General features: G+C 58.5%; 1 protein-coding gene across 6 annotated transcripts in view; it reads left to right on the forward strand.

The window, feature by feature from the left end:
* Window positions 1-17,482, forward strand: part of PXDN (peroxidasin) — a 74,391-nt gene extending 56,909 nt beyond the window's left edge. For all 6 annotated transcript variants that reach the window (XM_089327883.1, XM_089327884.1, XM_070069761.2 and 3 more), the window contains 9 exons: window positions 956-1,064; window positions 1,522-1,679; window positions 2,912-4,415; window positions 11,240-11,374; window positions 12,049-12,257; window positions 12,604-12,724; window positions 12,949-13,078; window positions 14,837-14,950; window positions 15,624-17,482. In XM_089327883.1, coding sequence (XP_089184009.1) covers window positions 956-1,064; window positions 1,522-1,679; window positions 2,912-4,415; window positions 11,240-11,374; window positions 12,049-12,257; window positions 12,604-12,724; window positions 12,949-13,078; window positions 14,837-14,950; window positions 15,624-15,743 — 2,600 coding nt within the window. In that variant the 3' untranslated portion in view covers window positions 15,744-17,482. The remainder of the gene's footprint in view (window positions 1-955; window positions 1,065-1,521; window positions 1,680-2,911; window positions 4,416-11,239; window positions 11,375-12,048; window positions 12,258-12,603; window positions 12,725-12,948; window positions 13,079-14,836; window positions 14,951-15,623) is intronic.
* Window positions 17,483-23,911: the final 6,429 nt, after the last annotated feature.

Here is a 23,911-nt window from a genome sequence, read left to right on the forward strand (position 1 = left end):
GTGTTGTGTGCAGTGTGTGTGCGGTGTGTGTGTACTATGAATGGATGGTGTGTGTAGGGTGGGGGGTGTGGTATGGTGAGTACAGTGGGGGGGGTGTATGTGGTATGTGTGGTGTGCTGTGTGGGTGTAGTATGACTGGTGTTGTGTGCAGTGTGTGTGTGGTGTGTGTGTACTATGAATGGATGGTGTTGTGTGCAGGGTGGGGGGTGTGGTATGGTGAGGGCAGTGTGTGAGGGGGTTGGGGAGGCACTGAGGGGTCAGGATGGGGAGGAAGCAAACCCTTGGAGAAGTGAGTAGGTTGGGAAGGCTTGGCCTTCCAGAAAGGACACGCACAGATCCCAAGAACGGCCCCAGCTCCTCTGTCCCCTGAGTGGCCTCAGCCATTCACCCTGTAGGCTGTCTCTGTGCTGGAACTGGTTGTCCCTGCCTCGCTGTGGGTACCACGGGGTTGCAGATTGACAAGCACGGAGGTGGGCGTCTGGCACAGCTCTTAGGATGCTGCAGGGGGAGCCCAGCTTCTGCATCCAAGCGCCTGGCCTCTAACCCACTTGTAGTTCCAGTTTTCTGCCGCTGTGCACCTGCCGGCAGCTGGCGTGGTTCAAGTGCTTCAGTCCCTTCCAAGCTCTTGGGAGACACAGACTGAGCACCTGGTTCTTGGCCTTGGCCTGATCCAGACCCAACTGTTGTGGGCATTTCAGGAATGAACCAGCAGATGGAAGATCTGTTTGCCTGCCTTTCGATGAGTAAAGTTTAAAATTGAAGAATGAATAGTTTCAAGGTTTAAGAAAAGGTAGACGTCTGTAACCGCCGTGGTGTCTGAATGCTGCTCCTGGTAGAATTTGGCACAGCCAGCTTTGGTCCCAAGAGTAGAGGAATGTTGGAGAGCGGCGTGGCCGAGGGCGGAAGGATGCCCTGACCACAGCACTCAGAGCGGCCTGTGTCCCTGTGTCCCCAGTTCCCGATGTCAGTCGCAACGGGGACCCCTTCGTGGCTACATCAATCGTGGAAGCCATCGCCACCGTGGACAGAGCCATCAACTCAACCCGCACGCACCTGTTTGACAGGTATCGAAGATGCGTGGGCTGCCGTGCTGGGGACCCGGGGAGAGTCCGGGCGGGCACAAAGCTCGGGCCTGTCCGTCTAAAGCAGCAACTTTGGCCTGACACACGCCCCAGGCCACCTGGCGCGTATTGGGAAGGTGCAGCTCATCCCTGGGTGTTGCTACTGAATGGTTTGCCAAAAGCAAACCGTCTCCTGGTCACTGGCGTAGTTGGTGGCGGTTCCAGATCGGTTTCCTGCCTCGTGACTGAACGCTTGTCCGGCTTTCTCTGGTGGCTTCATTAACGATCTGTTGTTAGTGTCTCGGTTTCTGTCTGTGTCGTCCGTTTTCTTGCCTCCCACTTTGGATGAGTCAGGTATGGAGCATCCTGGGGCGCCAGTGGCTGTAGAGGCGTTAGCTGCCGTGGCTGGGGTTTGGGCGCTGCTGACGTCGCTGCTTGTCTCCCTCCCTGCACGCGGCAGCCGCCCTCGCTCTCCCAACGACCTGCTGGCCCTGTTCCGGTATCCGCGGGACCCCTACACGGTGGAGGCCGCCCGGGCTGGGGAGATATTCGAGCGGACGCTGCAGCTCATCCAGGACCACGTGCAGCACGGCCTGACGGTGGACCTCAATGGGACAAGTAAGGCCCTCCTGGTGTCCACGGTGCAGAGGCTCCCCAGCCCTGGGACTCCCAGGAATCTCAGGGTGCGGCAGGTGCACCCCGCCCCCCGCAGACGGCATGACAAAGGATGGGGGGACCCTGCAGGGCCGCCGCTGTGCCCGTTACCACAGCGATCGTTAGTGGCTGTGCACTCGGAGTTGTGCACACACAGGCCGTGTGGGGCGAGAGCCAGCGGCTGCACCTTGGGAGGTGAGAGAGCTTTCCCAGGTGGCCTCAGTGGTATCCCGGTGGCCTCCGTGGGCACAGCTTTTGTCACCAGCATGAGGCAGAGGAGACACAGGCTCACGGATGGCTACAGTCGTTTCGCGGCCACTGAGCCGCCCCTCGGTGTCCTGGCTCTGCAGCCCCCGCCTCCCCCAGGGATGTTGGAGGTAAAGGCTTAAGGCCGGCCCCGCCCCCTCCTTCAGTCAGGTGCACGGGGCACTGTCTCCCTGTCAGACACGTGGTGCCGTCCACGCCGGCCCTGTGGGAGGAGAGGACAGGGTAGGAGCTGCCCGGTGAGGCTTCTGGCCACTGCCTGCCTGCCTTTCTTGGCTGCCTTAGCGGGTGGCCAGGACCCCAGGCAGAGGCCGTGCCGGAACGCCGTGGTGAGGGCCTTGCTGGGCCCGTGGCGCTGCATGCAGACACACGGGGTTTGGAAGCTTAGAGAGGCAGAAAGGTAAAAGCAGTGTGAGCCACAGTCCCACAGGAGAGCAGCAGTCGGCTCTCGGCCAGGCACAGCCCGGGTCTGAGGAGACTGTCCACAGAGGAACATAAAGTCGGCCTCGAGGCCTGGGCCCTGCAGAGCGGCAGGGGTGGTCAGCCAGGCCATGAGCCCAGGTGGTGTGCGGGGCCCTGGCTGGGACGGGGTGCCACCCCCGCAGAGCACGGGGCTTCCCTGTGTCGCAGAGCCCTGGAAGCAGGTTCTGCCTCACCTGTGGGGAGCCCCTCGGGGTTTCCTCTGAAGCCTGGGGGTCTCAGGTGGACTGGGCGGAGGAGGGCCTGCCCTGGGAAGGCTGGGCAGCAGGAGGCGCCGTGGGAGCAGAGCCGGGGCTCGGCTTCCAGGAGGGTCTTGCCAGCGTCTGTGGACGGGGCAGCCCCGTGGATCCAGTGCACGGGGGCCTTACTAACTGTTGAGAGTGAAGCGGAGGGTGCAGGCCCGGGCTGGTGAGCGTGGCCAGCGCCGTCCCAGTGACGCTCGCCTGTTCCAGGTTACCACTACAACGACCTGGTGTCCCCGCAGTACCTGAGCCTCATCGCCAACCTGTCGGGCTGCACCGCCCACCGGCGCATGAACAACTGCTCGGACATGTGCTTCCACCAGAAGTACCGGACCCACGACGGCACCTGCAACAACCTGCAGCACCCCATGTGGGGGGCCTCGCTCACCGCCTTCGAGCGCCTGCTGAAGGCCGTGTACGAGAACGGCTTCAACACCCCGCGGGGCATCGACCCCCAGCGGCTGTACCACGGGCACGCGCTGCCCGCGCCCCGCCTGGTGTCCACCACGCTCATCGGCACGGAGGCCGTCACCCCTGACGCCGAGTTCACGCACATGCTCATGCAGTGGGGCCAGTTCCTGGACCACGACCTGGACTCCACGGTGGTGGCCCTGAGCCAGGCCCGCTTCTCGGACGGGCAGCACTGCAGCTCGGCCTGCAGCAGCGACCCGCCCTGCTTCTCCGTCATGATCCCGCCCAGCGACCCGCGGGCCCGCGGCGGCGCCCGCTGCATGTTCTTCGTGCGCTCCAGCCCCGTGTGCGGCAGCGGGATGACCTCGCTGCTCATGAACTCCGTGTACCCGCGGGAGCAGATCAACCAGCTCACCTCCTACATCGACGCCTCCAACGTGTACGGGAGCTCGGAGCACGAGGCCCGCAGCATCCGGGACCTGGCCAGCCAGCGCGGCCTGCTGCGCCAGGGCATCGTGCAGAGGTCCGGGAAGCCGCTGCTGCCCTTCGCCGCGGGGCCGCCCACGGAGTGCATGCGGGACGAGAACGAGAGCCCCATCCCCTGCTTCCTGGCCGGGGACCACCGCGCCAACGAGCAGCTGGGCCTGACCAGCATGCACACGCTGTGGCTGCGCGAGCACAACCGCGTCGCCACGGAGCTGCTGCGCCTGAACCCGCACTGGGACGGCGACACCGTCTACCACGAGGCGCGCAAGCTCGTGGGGGCCGAGATGCAGCACATCACCTTCCGGCACTGGCTGCCCAAGGTGCTGGGGGAGGTGGGCATGAAGATGCTGGGCGAGTACCGCGGCTACGACCCCAGCGTCAACGCCGGCGTCTTCAACGCGTTCGCCACGGCCGCCTTCAGGTTCGGCCACACGCTCATCAACCCCGTGCTCTACCGGCTGGACGAGAACTTCGCGCCCATCCCGCAGGGCCACCTCCCCCTGCACAAGGCCTTCTTCTCCCCGTTCCGCATCGTCAACGAGGGCGGCATCGACCCGCTGCTCCGCGGGCTGTTCGGCGTGGCCGGGAAGATGCGCGTGCCGTCCCAGCTGCTCAACACGGAGCTCACCGAGCGGCTCTTCTCCATGGCGCACACCGTGGCCCTCGACCTGGCCGCCATCAACATCCAGCGGGGCCGGGACCACGGCATCCCGCCCTACCATGACTACCGGGTCTACTGCAACCTCTCGGCGGCCCACACCTTCGAGGACCTGAAGAACGAGATCAAAAACCCCGAGATCCGGGAGAAGCTTCGAAGGTGAGTCTGGGGGGGCCAGGCCTCCCGACTGGGTGCGTCATGTGTCCGTGTCATGTGTGTGCCTGGCTTCTGGGTTGGGGAGCGTAGATGAGAGACGCCGATGACGGGCAGGCTGGGGCCTGCAGTGCCACAGGGACCAGGACTCGAGGCGCCCGTGGTCCCAGTCACAGCTGCTGGTCTGTAAAGCTCACGCACAGCCCAGCCTCCCGGCCGCAGCGAGTTTGCATCTGCAGGTGCGTGTGTGGGTCTGGGGAGGGTCTTACTGCAGAGAAATTGGCTCTGCACGGGAAAACGCCAGAACCCAGAACGGGGCTCTTTGGGACTTCAGAACAGGCCCTGTGTCAGCCCTGGGTGGCTCGAGGCTGCTCCCTGCTCTGCCCTGTCAGAGTGGACTCTGAGCCCCAGCTGTGGGTCATCCGGGCGCGTAGCTCCCTGGCCTACGGGAACGAAATGCAGGAGACCCTAGGTGGCTGCAGCCCTGGGAGAGGGACTGGGGGCTCAGCCGAGGCCCCCACACCACCCCTGCCAGTTGCACCTGCTCCCTGGGCCGCCGCGTGTCCCTTGCTCCGGGGGCTCTTCCTTCACGGCCCTCGCAACAGCTTCCTGGAGGACGTACGGTGACTGTGCCCTGGTGTTCTCGGCCGTCCTTGGGTTTCAGAGTGAAGCGCACAGGTCCCTGGGAGTCGAGATCTGCTGGTTCCGGCGTCAGAGTTGTTCTGGGGAGGGAAGAGCCTCTCCTGCTGCTCCCCACCCGCCTGTTCCTGGGCGGAGGCGCCAGGCTTGGGGTCCGAGCTCGCGCGTCGTTCTGCACACGTCAGGCATAAATGAACACGGACTCCTGGGAAGCCGAGGCGTCCCAGCGTTCACTGGCGTGCGGAGGTGACCAGGCCCTGCCAGGGTCACAGTCCTTCCCCGGGGCTCAGAGTGCCCGCGGTTCTGTCCAGGCGGCACAGACCGCTTTCCCAGCCCTGGGTCTCGTGTCCCAACTGCCCAGCTTGGCACAGGGAAGCCACATTGCTTCCTCCCCTCCCCCACTCCTGCAGGGCGCCACGCTCAGCAGCCACGTGGCCCAGTGACCTCGGCTCCTCTCCTCCCAGCGTCAGTCAGGGCAACGCGTAGGGCAGAGGACAGGTCCCTGCGTCCTCCAGCTGTGGGAGTTCTAGGGCAAGGCGTTCACCTTGGCTTCCTTCTATGGGCTAACACCAGAAGCAGCCCATAAAAAATCCACTCCCACCCTGGGAGATCTGTGTAATGGCCCCATTATGCCCTGCAACACCAGGACTGTAGCAATGAGCTCCAAGTTTCTCAGTGCCACTGGAATCTAGGGAAGAACCTGCCCGCACCCCCCCTCCCTGTGCTCACCCCGTCCTGAGCACCGTCTCCTGTATGCCCGGAGCAGGGTCCAGTCCGCACCCCCTCGTCCTAGGACCGGGGCTGCTGGCCTTATGAACCACAGCTCCAGCGGGATGCTCCTGAAGGACCTGAGGGAGGGCTCATCTGTATCCTAGAGCCCCAGCACCACTCGGGCCCGCCAGGAGGGCAAGGGGCCAGCCATCACGGTCTCAGCACCAAGAACAAGGCCCCGGCTGTCAGTCACCAGGGAGATGGACACCAACTCGCTGTGGACAAAAGGCACCCACCTTGGAAACCGTCTTCACCTCAAAGCCACACTGCTGTCCCTGCCAGTGCAGCAGACTACTGTGTCACTGACACAGCTTACGTCAAGACAAAATAAGTCCCTGCGACCTCACTGCCAGGCTTGCATAGAGCCAGAGCCGCAGCAGCAAGCCACGTGGCACCCGCATTCCTGCTAAACCACAAGCTCTTTTCTAATAAGCCCCACTCCATAAGGACGAGGGGACAGTTACACCAGACATGCAGATGTCAACGTAGGGACAGACGGAGAAGCAAGGTAGCAGGACGCCTCCAGGAGAACACAGTGCTCCTCTGGGATTAGAGCCTGCACCAAAGGAACTCTGAAGTGACAGCTGCCGAGTTCAGGACAGCGACGCAAGGAAGCCCAGTGACGTGCAAGAGCAGATGCTCAGTGAATGACATGCTGAAAATACCACCGAGGACGCGGCACTCACGGGGAACGAAATGGAGTTGTTGGAGATGAAGTCTTCGCTCAGTTCAATACAGGTACAATTAACATATTTCTAACAGGACAAGACTTTTGAAATAACCTAAGGAATGAAGAAAGTCTATGTGAAATACGGGCTACTATTTTTTTTTTTTTTTTTTTTTTTTTGGACAGGCAGAATGGATAGTGAGAGAGAGACAGAGAGAAAGGTCTTCCTTTGCAGTTGGTTCACCCTCCAATGGCCGCCGCAGCCAGCATGCTGCGGCTGGCACACCGCGCTGATCCGAAGGCAGGAGTCAGGAGTCAGGTGCTTCTCCTGGTCTCCCATGGGGTGCAGGGCCCAAGCACTTGGGCCATCCTCCACTGCACTCCCTGGCCACAGCAGAGAGCTGGCCTGGAAGAGGGGCAACCTGGACAGATTTCGGTGCCCCGACCGGGACTAGAACCTGGTGTGCCAGCGCCGCTAGGTGGAGGATTAGCCTAGTGAGCCGCGGCGCCGGCCAATACGGGCTACTATTAAATGACCAAATGTTCATATTAATAAAGGAAAATGCATTGAGAACCTGCTAAATGAAATAATAGTTGAAATTTCCCAGGTATTGAAACTTAAAGAACCCCAAGCAGACTCAGCCAAGAAAGACTTTGTCCAAGGCATGCTGTAGTTAACTGTCAAGGTTGAAGACAAGGAGAGAATCCGAGAGACAGCACGAGAGGAGCATCAAGGTCGTATGAAGGGAAACCTGTCAGATTAGCATCAGACCTCTCGTGGAAACCCTGCAGGCCAGGAGAGACCGGGATGACATAGTGAAGGACCTAAGAGAAAAAACTTCCAAGAATATCATAGCTTAAAAGTGAGGCAGGGGCCGGCACTGTAACATAGCAGGTAAAGCTGCCACCTGCAGTGCCAGCATCCCGTATGAGCGCCGGTTTGAGTCCTGGCTGCTCCACTTCCGATCCAGCTCTCTGCTGTGGCCTGGGAAAGCAATAGAAGATGGCCCAAGTCCTTGGGCCCTGGCACCCACGTGGGAGACCAGGAAGAAGCTCCTGGCTTCAGATTGGCACAGCTCTGGCCATTATGGCCATTTAGGGAGTGAACCAGTGGATGGAAGGCCTCTCTTTCTCTGCCTCTCCTTCTCTCTCTGTGTAACTCTTCAAATAAATAGATAAATTTTTAAAAAGTGAGGCAACAGCTCTCACCACCACCAGACCAGCCTTATAAGAAATTCTGGAAGTAAAAACACATGAGACCACCAAATCCACTAACAGCAGGTAGAGTCGTTATTCAGTCAACAAAATGACAAGGGTTAGGTCTTGTCTATCAATAGTAACCTTGCATGTAGATGGATTAAATTATCCAACCAAAAGACTTAGTTTGGCTGAAATGAGAGAAGAAAAAAAAAAAAAAAACACATTCCCACCATATGCTGCCTAAAAGGAACTCACTTCCCAAAGATACACAGACTGAAAGTGAAAACCTGGAAAAAGATAAACCAGGCAAACAAAACCAAAAATGGACAGGAGACGCTGTCCTGATAGCAAGTAAAACAGGCTTAAAAGCTGTAAACACACGTAAAGAACGACTCCAATACAATAGGGGTGACTCAGAGCCTCACTGCCATCAATGCTCAAGGTGTTCTTGCTCATGGCTAGGGAGATCAATTTCATTAAAACATCTGTACTACCTAAAGCAATCTACAGATACAATGCAATACCTACCAAACTGCCAATGCTGTTCCTTAGGTTCCTTACAGGACTAGAAAAACAATCCTAGATTCATGTGAAGTCACAAAAGACCCCAAGTAGCCAAAGTGATCCTGAGCAAGAAAAATCAAGCTGGAAGCATCACATTCCCTGACTTCAAAGCATATTACAGCACTATAGTAATCAAAACAGCATGGCACTGGCATAAAAATTGATACATAGATCAAACAGAACAGAGAGCCCAGAAATTAAGCCACATGCACACACCAACTAATTTTTGACAAAGTGCTCAGACCTCAACAGGTGCTGCTGGGAAATACACACACACACACACACACACACATACACACACCTATACCTGTGTCTGTGAGTGATACTAGAGCCATACCTATCACCGTATACAAAATCAACTCAGGATGGATCGAAGACCGGAATTTGAGACCCGAGACTGTGAAGTTGCTGGAAGAAAACGTAGGGGAAGCTCCAAATCACTGGCGCAGGGAACAACTTGGACAAGACCTGCAAAGCACAGGCATCCAAGTAAAGCTAAACGAATGAGAATGCGCAGCAAGAGAAATGATCAGTGGAGTGAAGAGACATCCACCAGAATGGGAAAAAATTGCAAACCCCTGAGGATTAACATCCCAAATATATCAACAACAAATTCAACAACAACAACAACAAAACAACCAATCCAGTTAAATGGGCAAGGGAACTCAACAGTTTTAAGAAATGCAAATGGAATTTAAGAAATGCAAATTAAGAAAAAAAATGCTCAACATCACTAGTCGTCAGGGAACCATAAATCAAACCACAAGGAGGTATCACCTCACCCCTGTCAGAAAGGCCACAGTCCAAAACACAGAGTAACAAACGCAGGCGAGGATGTGGGAAAAGGGGACTCTCACACCACCGGTGGGAGGGTAAATGTTGCAGCCCCTGTGGGAGGCTGTGAAAATCTCTTAGACTGGAAATAGACCGGCCACGTGATCCCGCCGTCCACGACTGGGTGTGTCCGGAAAGGCTTGAACACAGTGTGTCGGATACCTGCTCCACCACGTTCACAGCGGATGGGTCACAAGAGCCAGCATTTGGAATCAACCAAAGTGTCCATCATCAGGTGAATGGATAATGCGGTATGGACACACAATGCAATGTTACTCCTCTAGAAAATGGACACAACGGGAAGATATCATGTTGAGTGAAATGCACTGGATCCAGGAAGACAAAAAGAAATATGTGTGTGTCAGTAGTGCTGCAGACGGTTTCGTAGAAGTTTCACACCATTGTCAAACCAGCAGTCAAGAATGTTAGTCTCCTGTAGCTTTAATGATCTGTGATTACAGTTTACTCTATGTGGGCAAATTGGTCACTTTTCCATTCAGTTATTGTTTACAGCCACCGTCTATATTCCCACTAAACTAGGTCTTCTGCTCTTCAGTTGTTTTTATTCGAGTAAGAAGTGAGCTTTTCACTGTAACGTAAATTTGAAGTGTGTTATCTCAAGTACTAACCAGAGAGAAAGCGGGAAGAAAGCAGGCTGGGGAGGAGGGAGGGATACCCTTACGTTCTTAGAATCGTATCTGCAAAGGCTGTGGAATGTGTTAAAAGGTAATTAAAACAAAACAGCTCAGAGAAGCCCCTTATACACGCACACAGAGCCCACAGCGGCCTGGGCCCCTCCTCAGCTGCAGAGGAAGAGGTGTGAGTTGTGGGCAGTGGGCACCCGGTCGCACCTGCTTTGCTGTGGCACCACACTGAGCTCTGAGCACCTCCGGGTGGTGGGCAGGGGAGGAGCCCAGGTGCTTCTCCCCGCTGTGTCCCTGGATGGCCTCAAGGTCCCTGTGAGAGAAGCACCCTGGGGCTGTGTGGAGGCTCCATCCTCAAGAGGCCTAAAGAACCAGCTGGTTCCAGACCCGAGGCCCATGGGTGGAGCATCCTCCCCAGGGACAGAAACAGGCAGATACGCCCTGAGCAGGGGGTCTGCTCTAGCAAAGGCCACATAGGAGCTCTGTAAACCCCCCCGCACCCTGCCCAGCAGGGACCAGACCATCCCTGTAGGAGCTATAATGACCCCACTGTGCACCGTCCAGCACAGTGCAGATGGCCCCATGGGGGCTCCAATGACCCCACCGTGCACCGTCTGGCACAACCCAGATGGCCCCGTGGGGGCTCCAATGACCCCACCGTGCACCATCTGGCACAGCCCAGATGGCCCCATGGGAGCTCTGGTGACCCCGCTGTGCACCTGCCCAGCAGGAACCAGACAGCCCCAGATTCCTCTGCTCAGGCCGACCTCCCAGTGACCTCCCAGAACCAGAAGTTTGGTGTGAATGCCACTGAACTTGGGAGAAAATGGGGCTTTGTCCCCCTCTGACAGAGCATTGTCCCTGTGCATGCACCCCTGACCCTGCCCGCCGTGTCTGTCCTGTCCTGGTGACAGCAGTCAGTCCAACATGGCTCGTTTGAGCTCAGGGGACAGGCAGCTGGAATTGTAGAACATGCATGGAACATACGTGCTTCTGAAATCCAGCTGGGCGTGAGTGGCTGTCGGCCAGTAGGCTTCCCTGGGTTTGGTGAAAGATTGGACACAAGTTGGTGGAAGCGGCCAGTTCCTTGATTGTAAGCATGTGTTTCTAAGGAAATGGAAGGATTGGATGAAAGTATTTGTTATTAAACATGTAACTTTGTCTTAGTCTCTTGCCTTATCTGTGCTTAACAAGCATTTTCATTATTGCAAAAAAGTTTGATGTGCAGACTGCAGCCTTGCCTAGCTACTCAGGTTTACAGAAGAAATGGCCAGAAGGGGCCACGCGGGGGTTTTTCTGTTTACCCCGTGCTCAGCAGGGATGCTGCGCCTTGGGGTCCCCTGGCAGTTTTAACTTCCTGACCGAGTGTGTGTGTGTCTTTCAAGTGCGGTGGCTAAATGCTTCCCAGGATAAAGGTGAATTTCCCTTGCTAAGCACAGTTAGAGGATGTAGACCCGGGCCACGGACCACGAGGCCGTTGGGAGAACCGAAGTTTGCCCTCACGTTTGCAGGCTCTACGGCTCCCCCCTCAACATCGACCTCTTCCCAGCCCTCATGGTGGAAGACTTGGTTCCTGGCAGCCGCCTGGGGCCCACCCTGATGTGCCTGCTCAGCACCCAGTTCAAGCGGCTGCGAGACGGCGACAGGTAACCCCAGAGCCCTGGGGCACTGGTGGAGGCGGCTGGGAGGCTGGCCTGCTCCTGCCCCGCACCCTGCCGGGCCCATGGCCAGTTGTTTCGTGTTCAGCATAAGATGTGGGCGGGGTCCGTCCTGCCTGCTGCCCAGACCGCCCCCGCTGGGACGGTTTCTTTTTCAGATGCGTTCAGTTACCTTGATTTGAAAGGCAGAGAACCAGAGCGGGGAGGGGGCCTGGGGAGGATGTGGAAAGAGGTCTCGTCCGTCTGCTGTGTCACTGCCCGAATGCCCGCGACAGCCAGGAGCCCAGAGCTCCACCCAGGTCTCGCGGATGTACGGGCAGGAACGGCACCTGCCGCCTCCCAGGTGTGCACTGGCTGCGTGGGAATCAGAGCTGGGACTTGAACCCAGGGGCTCGGATACTGGACGTGGGCACCGCGAGCCGTGGCCCAGCCAGCCGCCTGCCCTCGGGTCAGCAGTCAGGACGTGTCGCCGTGCCCGCCAGGCAGGCGGGTGCCCCCACTTCGTGCCACATTCTGGGCTCTGGGTTCTGCCGGTTGAGAGGGAAACACGAGTCACGTCCAGGTCCATTTTCAGTTGGTGCTGACAAAGCCCTTGGGACCTGTGCTGCTGGCCGGGGTCCCCGCCGCCCCGACCTGACCCTGCCCTTGTGCTGTGGCTGCAGGCTGTGGTACGAAAACCCAGGGGTGCTGACCCCTGCCCAGCTGACGCAGGTGAAGCAGACGTCCCTGGCCAGGATCCTGTGCGACAACTCCGACAACATCACTCGCGTGCAGACGGACGTGTTCCGGGTGGCGGAGTTCCCGCACGGCTACACCAGCTGCGAGGACATCCCCAAGGTGGACCTCCGGGTGTGGCAGGACTGCTGTGAAGGTAGGCGTGGCTCCGCGAAGCCCTCTGCTCATCACCCCTGCCCAGTGCACGAGATGCTTCGTCTCCAGGGACTTGGGACCGCCCGGTGACCGGTCTGCGGCTCCTCGCTGGGCCAGGCCCAGTGTGGCCACTCAGAGCCCTCGAGGGCATGCCATCTGCGGTCACCGCTTTGTTCTTCCCTCCGTGGGGTTCCTGCCCAGAGGCCTGAGACCTGCCGGTCGGTGCCAGGTCCTCCAGGGCACCGCCAGGAGTCCTCACAGCTGGCATCGCGGTGCCGTGGGAGCTGCCGTGGGAGCTGCCGTGGGAGTCGCTGACCGCTCCCACGGCCTCCATGCTCTGCTTGCAGACTGCAGGACCAGGGGCCAGTTCAACGCGTTCTCCTATCACTTCCGCGGCCGCCGGGCCCTGGACTTCAGCTACCAGGACGACGAGCCTTCACCGAGAGCCAGGCCGCGGGGGGCCCGCAGGTATGAGGGTGGAGGCTGGGCACAGCGCCGGGGAGGGGCTGTGCCTCTGGTCCCTTCACCGGGCAGGAGCCTCCCAGGGTTGCAGCCCACGTCCCGCTCAGCCGCCGGTTCAGCTGTGGCCCCTGTGTACACGTGCATCTGTCCCTGGGGAGGGGACACGGGGGTGACCTCATCGCCCCCTGCTGAGATGACCGCTCACCCCTTCCTCTGCCTCTGGTCCACAGTGTGAAACATGGCCAGCGCCATGGCAACACCACGTCCGCCTCCTACGAGCACACCAAGGGACTGGGGACGAACGACTTCAAAGAATTTGTCCTGGAAATACAGAAGACCATCACAGGCCTCAGGAACCAGGTACTGGCCGCCTGCCAGCCCTGGGGGCGTCCTCGGCACGCCCCTGCCTGTGCCGTTCACGGGTGGTGCCCGCCCTCAGCTTGGTCTGCACTGGGCCCAGGGAGCCATGGGCTGTGGGAAGTTGCTGGAGGGACTTGGACAGCACAGCGTGGGCTGGGGCAGGCAGCATGGACACTAGGCCTGTTCCTCAGGACCCTCTCTGGGAGATTCCAGGCTTCTCAGAGGGGTGTCCAGGGTCGGGGCTCCCCATACATGGCTGGAGCCCTCAGAGTATGAGAAGGGCCTGAGGTCTGCCAGAGACTTCGGTCATCCGCCCGGACAGGCCAAGGGGAGGTGCAGCTGCTCCTCCTGTCCAGAGAGCAGGCAGTTTGCCCAGGCAGCATCAGAGAGGACAGTGCGGCCACACCTTGCTCACCTGTGCATGGCCCTGGGGCAGAAAGCAGCAGACAGTGACTGGCGGGTGAGGGGCCTGTGTGCCCTTGGTTGGTCAGGGAGTGGGATGGGCAGTAGGGGTACAGGACGATGCTGGTGCCTACCCTGGCATCAGGGAGTCACCCTGGGCACCCAGCCAGCCGTCCACCCATGTCCATGGTTCTGCCTACTGCAGGATGACCGGCAGGGCTGCCCTAGCGTTGGGGGTGACTGAGTGGGGCGTGATTTAGTGGGGGCTCCCAGGGCGACTTCCACAACAGTCGGCCTCACCTCAGTTGTGCACAGCCCTGCTCACTCCTTGTCCCAGGATGCCCTTTGGCCTGCAGAGGCGCGTCTGTATCCCCAGGGGCCCCTGGGAAGGACAGGCCTGGTGGCCGAGGTTTCAGGAGCGCCCCCCCCCCGGCGACGTGGGGAAGTGAGTAAGGGTCACACTACAGAGCCGAGCGGGCCGTGCGTGCAGGAGGGGTGGCTTTTCCCCAAGCCCGCACTGAGCAGCTGTCAGCGTCCATCCTAGGTGGCTGCTCTCGGGGGTGGGCAGGGGTCAGCGCAGGTGCAGAGGAGGCAGGTCTGATGCCTGGCGAGGCCCTCGCTGTCCCCCACAGCTCAGAGGGGGTTCCGAGAGGAGCTGGGGTGGCTGGCGGAGGTCCATCCATCCCTCACGGAGGTGGACAGGAAACCCTGGAGGTGTGAGGTCACCTATCCTCGGCAGTCCAGAGCGGCCCTGCACAGCGCAGGCCCAGGCCGCCTCTTCCTTAGCCCCATGCTGTGGGGCCGCTGCCTCTAAGGCCACTTCCTGCCCACAGAATTCCAGCCCTGTTGCCTTGGCTGCAGCCCACTCCCCCCACCCCCAGGACGCAGGGTTGGAGCAGGCCCTGCCCCTGGGCCACCGTCCCTCACGCCCCACGAGTCACCACAGCCGGCCGCCGGGGAGGCTGCAGACCAGGGGCGTTGTCGGGAACTCTGCTGGTGGACAAAGACCAGGGGTTCATGGATGGGAAGCGAGGCCAGCCCCACGGCGGCGGAATCGCTCGCGCCTTGGCATCCGCGTGCCTCGGACCGACTCCATCCGCTTTGTCTCTGGGTTTTGAGGAGTGCTGGTTTCATCTTTGAACTGCCGACTGTACTTTGCCTGCTTCTGACTCGGCACCGCAGGAGCCAACCTGTGCAGGAGCCGCGGCCACCTGATCAGTGCGTTCGAGGTTCATCTACAGGCTCTAAAGTTGGAAACGCTGCGCACTGAGGCCTGAGTTCAAGAGAAGAAGTCGTCCGTGCAGAGGCTAACGGTCACTCCACGGCCACTGAGGACTCTCGTGTGCTTTGCTGCAGATAAAGAAGCTCGAGTCGCGGCTCAGCGCCACAGAGTGCGTGGACACCCACGGCGAATCTCACACCAACGGCGCCAAGTGGAACAAAGACGCGTGCACTGCGTGCGAGTGCAGAGTGAGTACAGGGCCGGCCCACACCCCGCGCTGCTCCTGGGAACCGAGAGCTGCCTGCGCTCGGGTTAGGGCTGGTGCTGGCCTCTGCTCCGCCCATGGGAGCGCCAGGCGAGGTCCCTGTCACCCCCCGCAGCCTGCCCGTGCCAGCTGCACACACAGGGTAGCCAGCCCTGCAAGGCTGACTGGCCGGCAGCTCCTGCCACAGCTCCCTGTGTCGCCCAGCAACAGGGCTCAGGCCCATGTCCTGCTGCTCGCACAGGCTGGTGGGAAGCTTGGGGGAGGACTGGATGGGGGTCTGTGTGCACATTGGGTGCCAGCTAGGGGCCTTTCCCTGTGCTGAGGGCGTCTGGGGAGGGCACTTGCGCCTCCCGGGCCTGGCTTGGGCTGCACAGTGGGAGAGACCTGTGTCCCCGCCCCTTCCCTCTAATCTCGTCTGTCCTTCTTCCCATGGGAACTGGGGCAAGGCCTGGAGGGACGTGGACCTCTGGACGAAGGGCACGGGGCCTTAGCACAGGTCCATCTGCAGCTGTCAGTCAGCAGAGACGCACTGCCTATCACAAGCCCTGAGCCCGGCCTGGAAGTCGCAGCAAGGCAGGGGGTCCTGACAAGGGTGGTGTCGTGCTGAGCCCAGCCTACCCCAGGGGGTAACGGCTGCCACCGTCTCTCCTCCCCAGGACGGGCAGGTGACCTGCTTCGTGGAAGCTTGCCCACCTGCCACCTGTGCAGCGCCTGTGAAAGTCAAAGACGCGTGTTGCCCGGTCTGCTCGGAGCAGACAGCCAAGGACGGGCCCTAAGCTCCATCTGGGCTCCGCAGCTGGGCAGGGAGCTGCAGCCCCATGGAGCCATCCAGAACTCGACATTTCATGAGGACGTCCGGCTGGTGCTGCTTTGGAGAGCCATGAGGGAGCGTGGGCCCATCGTGCACGGAGGTGGGCGCAGCACACCAGCAGGGGGCAGGAGGCAGGCACGTGCCCTCGCACGCGGCCGGTTTCTCAGGTTCTTATTTAATTCTTTTAAAAGGAAAAATTGGTGCTACTATTAAATTGCACAGTTAAGTCGTTTAGGCTCCTAAATTGGTTTTTGCCTGCCGACACCATTTCTTTTTAAACGAAGCGGGGTGGCCCCGGGGGTCAGCTGTGCCTGGCTCTGAGGCCACAGGTCCACAGAAATCTGGGCTGCACCACACGCCATGCCTAAAAGGAAAGCTGGTGTCTGGCAAACGGGACACAGTCTGTGACGAGCGGCGGCCTCCACGGCCACCCAGCTCCCGGCCCCTCCCTGCTACCCGACCTCTCTCCCTCCTGCGTCAGCATTCGGTCATCGGGCGGCCCCTCGCACACCTGCTCCTAACCTTACTAAGCCACACCCGGACACAATGGCTGTGACCCAGATGGGAGCCCTTTGCCGCATTCCATCTGCCCACACCTACGGAGCAGCCGTCCACCGCGGAGCAAGGGCGGCTCCCCGGCTCCTTGTGACGGAGGCGTCTGAACGTTGGGACCTGCCGCTGTGTGGGTGTTTAAAACGACAAATCCCTGGACCTCAACTGTGTTTCTTAAACGCACGATGCACCTGTTGTTTAGGGTCAGATACAGCAGAAACCTCACTTCTATGCAAAGTAGTGTTAGAATTCGGGGTAGAGCGGCTGTCGGACCTCACGTCTCATCCGCTTGACCCAGAGCTTCCATTTTGTCCTAAATACAGTTGTGTTCAGAGAAAAGGCCCCTGGACACACACCTTCCATTCCACACTGTTTACCCAAGCGCTGCTGTTGTGTGCACGGCCCTGTACAGCCGTCAGCACCCGCCAGAGCTGATGGGGCCCAGCCAGGCAGATGTCTGGAATTGGTGGTGCACAGGGTCCGTGTCCTCTCCACGGGAGGCCCCGAGCCTTCATGCACGAGACTGCCAAGGTGTAGGCCAAGTGCCAGCCGGGAGAATGCCCACAATGGGGTTGTAGCATTTCACATACAGAATCCGTCATCTTGCTTCACGTCTTCCTATTACTAAGTGGCAATCAAAGCTGGCTGGGGTTTCATGTTACCTGGGGATCCTTTTGATGTATCTGTACAGATGTAGCCATCAGGCCTTGGAACAGGTTTCTGAAACCAAGGGGTTTGGCAGCAGTGTAGGCTGCTCAGGCATACACATGGCAGCCGGTTCTGTATCCTGGGGGTGTGCCATGGTCTTGTCTTGGAGGCATCGTGTACATGGCACAGGGCATGGCACATCAGCACCTGTCAGGGGAGCCGACTGGGATCTGCAGTCAAGTCCTGCCAATCAAACCAAAACGTCCCTGGTGTCACCAGTCCGATGTCGGTCTGTGATAGCGACACAGCAGGCACGGCCTGAACAGACTGTCCCTGTAGCCGCCCAGTGAGGCTCGCTGGAACAGGAGGTGTATATATATTGGTTTACTTTCCTATCTGTTGCTGATGCCTTTTTTACGTTCATTGTATGCAGTACCTTACCAAAGAGATGTTTGCACTGTGTAGCAGCGCCCTTCAGTTCAAATAAACGGGCTGCGTTTTCAAGCCGAGAGTGTCTTCCTTCTTCCACTGCAAACCAGGGGCAGGCTCGGTGCTTGCCGAGAGGCAGCAGGGCCTAGGGGGAAGCCCCGGAGCTGCACCAGCCACTCCCAGGCAGAAAACCACAGAAGGGTACTGGTTACACAGCCTCTCCCGGAGCAGCTGGGATGCTCCAGGTGCCAACAGCCTCTCAGCCAGGGCTGGGGTGTGGGCTCTGGGCTGGGGAGAACCAGGGTGGGGGTCATAGGGAGCCCACTGCCCCCACTCCTTGGAATCCTGAGGTGGCCTCAGCCATGCCCCAGTCAGATGGGAGGGGTGCAGGGCGCCTGCGGCACACAGGTGTTGTCAAGGGAGGGGCGCCCCCTGGAGCCAGGGACAGGAGCATCCTCCCAGACCTGTGCTGAGTACGGCTCTGTGGCCAGCGGTGTGACTGCAGGTGGTAGCGTCTGCCCCCAGGAGCCATCTGGGTTGCGAGAGGGTCCTGCTTCTGTGGGAGGTGAGAGGGAGCTTGAGGGTCTTTGCAGGGCCTAGGAAAAATAATTGCTGCTCATGTACGACAATGGACTGTTAGGACACAAAATACTCTTAAAATCGTCCAATCACTTCAAGGTTTGGGTGGGAGCTCCGGGGTGCTTCCAGGACCTGACCTGGAGGAGGCCAAGTGGCCTTGGTATCCCGGGAGGAGTTTAGCTGTTAGACCCTCGGAGTGAGGATGCTAACACATCGAGAGGCACACTCCAAAGACTCAGAGTCCAGACCAGCTGATGCAAAAAGCAAGAGGATTTATTTGGCGTCTGCACAGAAGGGCCTCCTGAACTCGGGAGTCCAGAGAGCGCCCCCAGCACAGAGCCACACGGTTTATATACCCGCAGCAACCAATCAAAAGCACTATAGAGTCCATGCACACAGCAGTCCAATCCGTGAGCTGATCATGTGAAAGGCATGTGTCTTCTATCCAATCAGCTGCGGGATCACATGGGAGGCATGCACCTCGTCGCCATTTTGCTGTTTACTTCTTCAGCAGTTCCTTTCCCTGTTGGCGTCATCTTGTTCACCCTGAGGGGGACGATGTCTCGCTCCCTTCGTTCCCCTGGAGGGAGAGCAGCGTCCCGCTTCCCACACCGTTATCTGAGTATTAGGAGGCATACAAACTGGGTTAGATCTTAGCACAGCCAGGCACAAGTGTCGCAGCTAGCTAAGCATAGGGTCCCTTATTTTTAATTTTAGCTTTGGGGGAAAAAGTTTAGGGCTATAATTTTTAAACGTTAATTTTATTTGGGGCAAAGGTGACTTCTTGTTTAATAGTGTTAGCTTCAGTCACTCCATCTTGGTTTGATTTTTAAGGTTCTTCAAGCTCCCTCGGGGCAGCAGCCTGAAGCCAGCTCTCCCTGCTGTCAGCGAGAGCTGGCATGCTGATTTTTCTGTGTGGCGAGAACAGAACCCTCTGCTTAATGCCGGGCTTGTCAAGAGTGTGAGGAGATGTGGTTTGGAGGGCTCTGGCCAGGGCAGACACGAAAGGGCATGTTGGCCCCGAGGCCACAGGAGGCTGGCCAGGCTGTGGGCTTGGTTTAATGTCCTCCAGCCAGTTCCCGCCCTCTTGGTTCCCCCAGTATTGGGCTGACGCCTTGCTGCACCAGGTGTTCATGGGAAGATCCAGTTTCCCCCATGATACGGTGACACGCACACTCCATCCTGAGGTGGTGACAGCTCGCATGTTAGAATTTACAAAGTTCTACAAACTCCAGAAGGGCCTGTTTCTGTGTTTGTGGGATCTGCTTAAAATCCCTCCTCTCTGACGGAGGCCTGGTCCCCACAACAGGATCCCAGCAGGAGGAAGCGGGTGAAGAGCCAGCCCTGCCCCAGGCCCCTTTCCGGTCCCGTCTGGAAAGTCTCTTATCCAAGTCACCTTGAAGTCACCTTTCCCACTTAGTCCTGGAAGTCAGCCTAGGAGTCGGGCAGGTATCACCAGAGACCACACTGGTCAGGATCGCGTTGCCGATACTGGCTGCGCTTGGTTACCACCGAGGGGAGGGATATTTTCTTCCTTGGCTGCTGGCAGTGGCTGTTCACACGGGAACTGGAAACTGCGTGCTTTTCTCCTCCAGAGGCGTGGGGAGCCTTCTGCTTCCATTACATCCCCTTGTCCAGGGTCTAGCAACATCTTTAGTACCGTGGTCCTTTTAACGTTCGCTGTTTTACCAAAAGCAGATGTCCCTGACGGCCATCCGTCTGCTGTGTACAGCCCAAGTTAAATCGCTGCATGATGTCTCGGCCGCACGCTTTCTCGCTCCCCCGCAGCCGTCCGGGCGCGCGCGCCGGTGTTCTTGTGTTGTCGTCGCTGAACAGAAGCAGCCAGACACACACTGCCCTGCCGGACAGCCGCCCGCAGCTGCCGTCCGAGGCAGTTCCTGGAAAACGTGGTTTATGTTCTCTCAATTACTGCACCACAAATTAACTCGGAGTGGCCGCTGGCCGTCATCTCGTCCAGCCGTGACTCAGCGCAGGAAGCGGGGAGAGGACGAGGACGTCCTGGCTGCCCCCGAGGCCCACGCTTCCCCCGTGCAGCCAGGGCAAAAGCGTGCGACAGGGGTCTGAGCACTCGAATGAGGACTGGGATCCACGGCCTCTGCCGAGTCACGTGGCCTTCCCTGTGGCTTTTTGTCCTCTGCAGTTCGGAGGCGCTGACTCCACCTCCCGCATGAGTGTGCTGCACAGACCAGGAGTTACTCTCTTTCCTGTCACTGGTGCGCAGCCTTTCTCCTGGACAGGTCTGGCTTACAGACCCCTCCCCCTAGTCCCCAGATTAGCCCTGAAAAAAGGCCCCGGTTCTCACGTACACAGGGAAGGGACGCTGGGTCCCATGCCTGCTGCGTTCCCTGCCCCAGGTTAAGGCCATGAAGCAGACTGAAACGCCCCCATCTGACCCAGAACATCTTGAAATTCAGCCGCAGCGGCCAGGATCCCGAGTCCCGTCCCGCAGAGGCCAAGAATGTGTTTTGAGAGCGCGTACCTGGTCCCACACGGGCTCTCCGGGTTCCGGCCCATTGCGCTCCCCCCGGCCTGTCCCCAACAGTCCCTTCCTTCCTGGGGCTGGATTCCTGGCCTTGCCTGACACACCCTTCCTGCCTTTGTGTCTGTGCTCGCTCCACCTGTCTCCTCTCCTTATCCTGCGTCCCTGCGTCCCCGCTGCCACTCACCGCCTGTTTGCAGAGGCTGGAGGCTCGTCTGGGCACGTGTCCAGTGCAGGCTCCAGGCCCTGCTGCTCCCGCCCATGAGTCGCTGGTACCTTCCCTGCAGTTGAGCTCCTCCAGGCCAGGCCCGTCTCGCCTCTGCGAGTCTTAGCTTATTTAAAGCTCTCCTGAATCTGACCTCGTAATCCCTGTCAATGGCTTCACCAGTTTTTATGGGTGAAATCTGTACTCATGGACTTCCGGATCACTTACGTGCAGGGCTGCAGGGCTCCACCCCTCGCACATGTCCCTGGCACGTTGTACACTGGCACGTGAAAGGAACAGTCCATGCTGTCAGGGGCCTGTGGGCCACGTGGTTTTGCTGTCCATCAGGTTAATGGGGGAAACCAGCCTCTGGCTGCAGCCTGGACACTGAGTGGGTGTGGCCTGGACACTGAGTGGGTGTGGCCTGGGCACACACTGGAATCCGTGTGGCCTGGATGCCCGCTAGGTGTGGACGATTCAGTGGATGTGGAACGGGTGCTGGCCGCGGTTGCACCAGATACTGAATGGTATGGACTGGCTGTGGACAGGATGCTGACTGGGTCTGTCCTGGACTCTGACTCCTAAGAGTGGACAGCAGGTGGGCGTGCACTGGGTGCTGACTGGGTGTTCAGTGTACGTGGGGTGTAGAAAGGATACCGACTGGGCGTGCACTGGGTGCTGACTGGGTGTTCAGTGTACGTGGGGTGTAGAAGGATACCGACTGGGTGTGCACTGGATGCTGAAGGGCACGAGGTATAGACTAGGAACTGAACGGGCATGCACCGGAAACTGAGGGAATGTGGACTGGTTGCAGACTGGTTGCCAACTGGCTATGGACTAGAAGCTGGGTGTGAGCTGGATGCTAAGGGTCAGATACTGGATACTGGGTATGGATTCGTTGCCGAGTTGGACACGGACAGGTTGTGGACTGGCTGCAGATTGGGTGTGCACTGGAGGCTAAGTATAGACTGGAAAGTGAATCAGTATACACTGTATGCTGGTGAGTACGCAGTGGACACCCAGGGTGCAGACTGGATACAGAGTGTGTACTGGACGCTGAGTGGATGTGGACCGGACTCTGACTAGGTCTGGCTAGTAACGGCATGCGGACTGGATACTCACTGTGTGTGGACGAAATGCTGACCAGCTGCTAACTGAGTGTGCACCGGTGAGGACGGGATGCTGTGTGGGCTGGAAGCTGAATGTGTGTGCACTCGGTGTGGAGCCAGTGTTGATGGGGTGTGGTCTGTAAACTGGGTATCGTGTATACTGAGTGGGGCAACCTGGATACTGGATGGTCCAGAGGCTGACGGGATGTTCCATTGATGCTGAGTGTTTGTGCACTGGATTTTGATTAGGTATGGATTAGTTACTGAGTGCATGCGCAGTAGATACTGATGGGGGTAGATGAAATACCGACTGGACGTGGGCTGGATGCTGAATTGGTGTGGACTAGATGCTGACTGGATGTGTTGAGATGCTGAATTTTTTGCACAGGATGCTGACTGCGTGTGCACAGGCTGTTGACTGAATGTAGAGCTGATGCCGACTGCTTGTAGACTGTACACTGTCTGGGTATGGACTGTATGCTGACAGCACGTGTACTAGGTTGTGTCTAGGTATGTATCACCTAGTAGACATGGACTGCATACTGACTGGGCGTGGACTGGCCTTTGGCTGAGTGAGGCCTGGAGACAGACCGAGTATGGCCCAGATCCTGTTTATGACACATACACTGCTTGTTGTAGACTGGAAGCTGAGTGGGCATGCACTGGATGCTAACTGTGTGCACTGATGCTGAGGGGGTATGAACTGGACGCTAAGTAAGGTCTAGATAATCACCCATACTTGACCAAGTTTCAACCAGATACTGTTTGTGGACTGTGTAATGATTGGATGTGGACTAGACACTGACTACGTATGCATTAGTTACTGGCTTGATGTGGACTACATATGGCTTCAGACAAATAACCGATGGGTGTGACTGGGTGCTGGCTGTGTGTGGGTTGTATAATGAGTGTGTATGGTTTACATGCTGACTGGGTGTGGCCTGCCAGTGGACCCAATACTGACAGGCTGCAGCCAGTAAACTCAGTGTAGTGTACACTGACTGAGGGCATGCTAGAAACCGACTGGGTTCCAGATGCTGACAGGATGTGCAATGGATGCTGGCTGGGTGTTCTCTGGGTTTTGTTTGTGGACTGGATTGGATTACTTAGTAGGGATTAACTAGGTAGTGATTGGGTATGGATGAATTATGGACGGCGTATGCCTCGGATGCTGATTGGGTGTGCAGTGAATGATGAGAGGGTGTGAATTGTATAGTGACCACGTGACCTCGATGCTGACTGGGTGCTGAATGCTGACAGGGCGTAGCATGTAAATAGGTTCAGTGTTTGTGTGCTTGTCCTAAAAATGGGGTATGGTGCAGGTGCTGATGGGACGTGCAGAGGGTGCAGGTGCTGATGATGGACGTGCAGAGGGTGCAGGTGCTGATGATGGACGTGCAGAGGGTGCAGGTGCTGATGATGGACGTGCAGAGGGTGCAGGTGCTGATGATGGACGTGCAGAGGGTGCAGGTGCTGATGGACGTGCAGAGGGTGCAGGTGCTGATGATGGACGTGCAGAGGGTGCAGGTGATGATGATGGACGTGCAGAGGGTGCAGGTGCTGATGATGGACGTGCAGAGGGTGCAGGTGCTGATGGGACGTGCAGAGGGTGCAGGTGCTGATGATGGACGTGCAGAGGGTGCAGGTGCTGATGATGGGACGTGCAGAGGGTGCAGGTGCTGATGATGGACGTGCAGAGGGTGCAGGTGCTGATGGACGTGCAAAGGGTGCAGGTGCTGATGATGGACGTGCAGAGGGTGCAGGTGCTGATGATGGGACGTGCAGAGGGTGCAGGTGCTGATGGACGTGCAGAGGGTGCAGGTGCTGATGATGGACGTGCAGAGGGTGCAGGTGCTGATGATGGACGTGCAGAGGGTGCAGGTGCTGATGGACGTGCAGAGGGTGCAGGTGATGATGATGGACGTGCAGAGGGTGCAGGTGATGATGATGGACGTGCAGAGGGTGCAGGTGCTGATGGACGTGCAGAGGGTGCAGGTGCTGATGATGGACGTGCAGAGGGTGCAGGTGCTGATGATGGACGTGCAGAGGGTGCAGGTGATGATGATGGACGTGCAGAGGGTGCAGGTGCTGATGATGGACGTGCAGAGGGT

Source organism: Oryctolagus cuniculus, chromosome 2, assembly GCF_051225735.1.
Source record: "Oryctolagus cuniculus isolate XC-2025 breed Fujian yellow rabbit chromosome 2, ASM5122573v1, whole genome shotgun sequence".
NCBI classification, from domain to species: Eukaryota; Metazoa; Chordata; class Mammalia; order Lagomorpha; family Leporidae; genus Oryctolagus; species Oryctolagus cuniculus.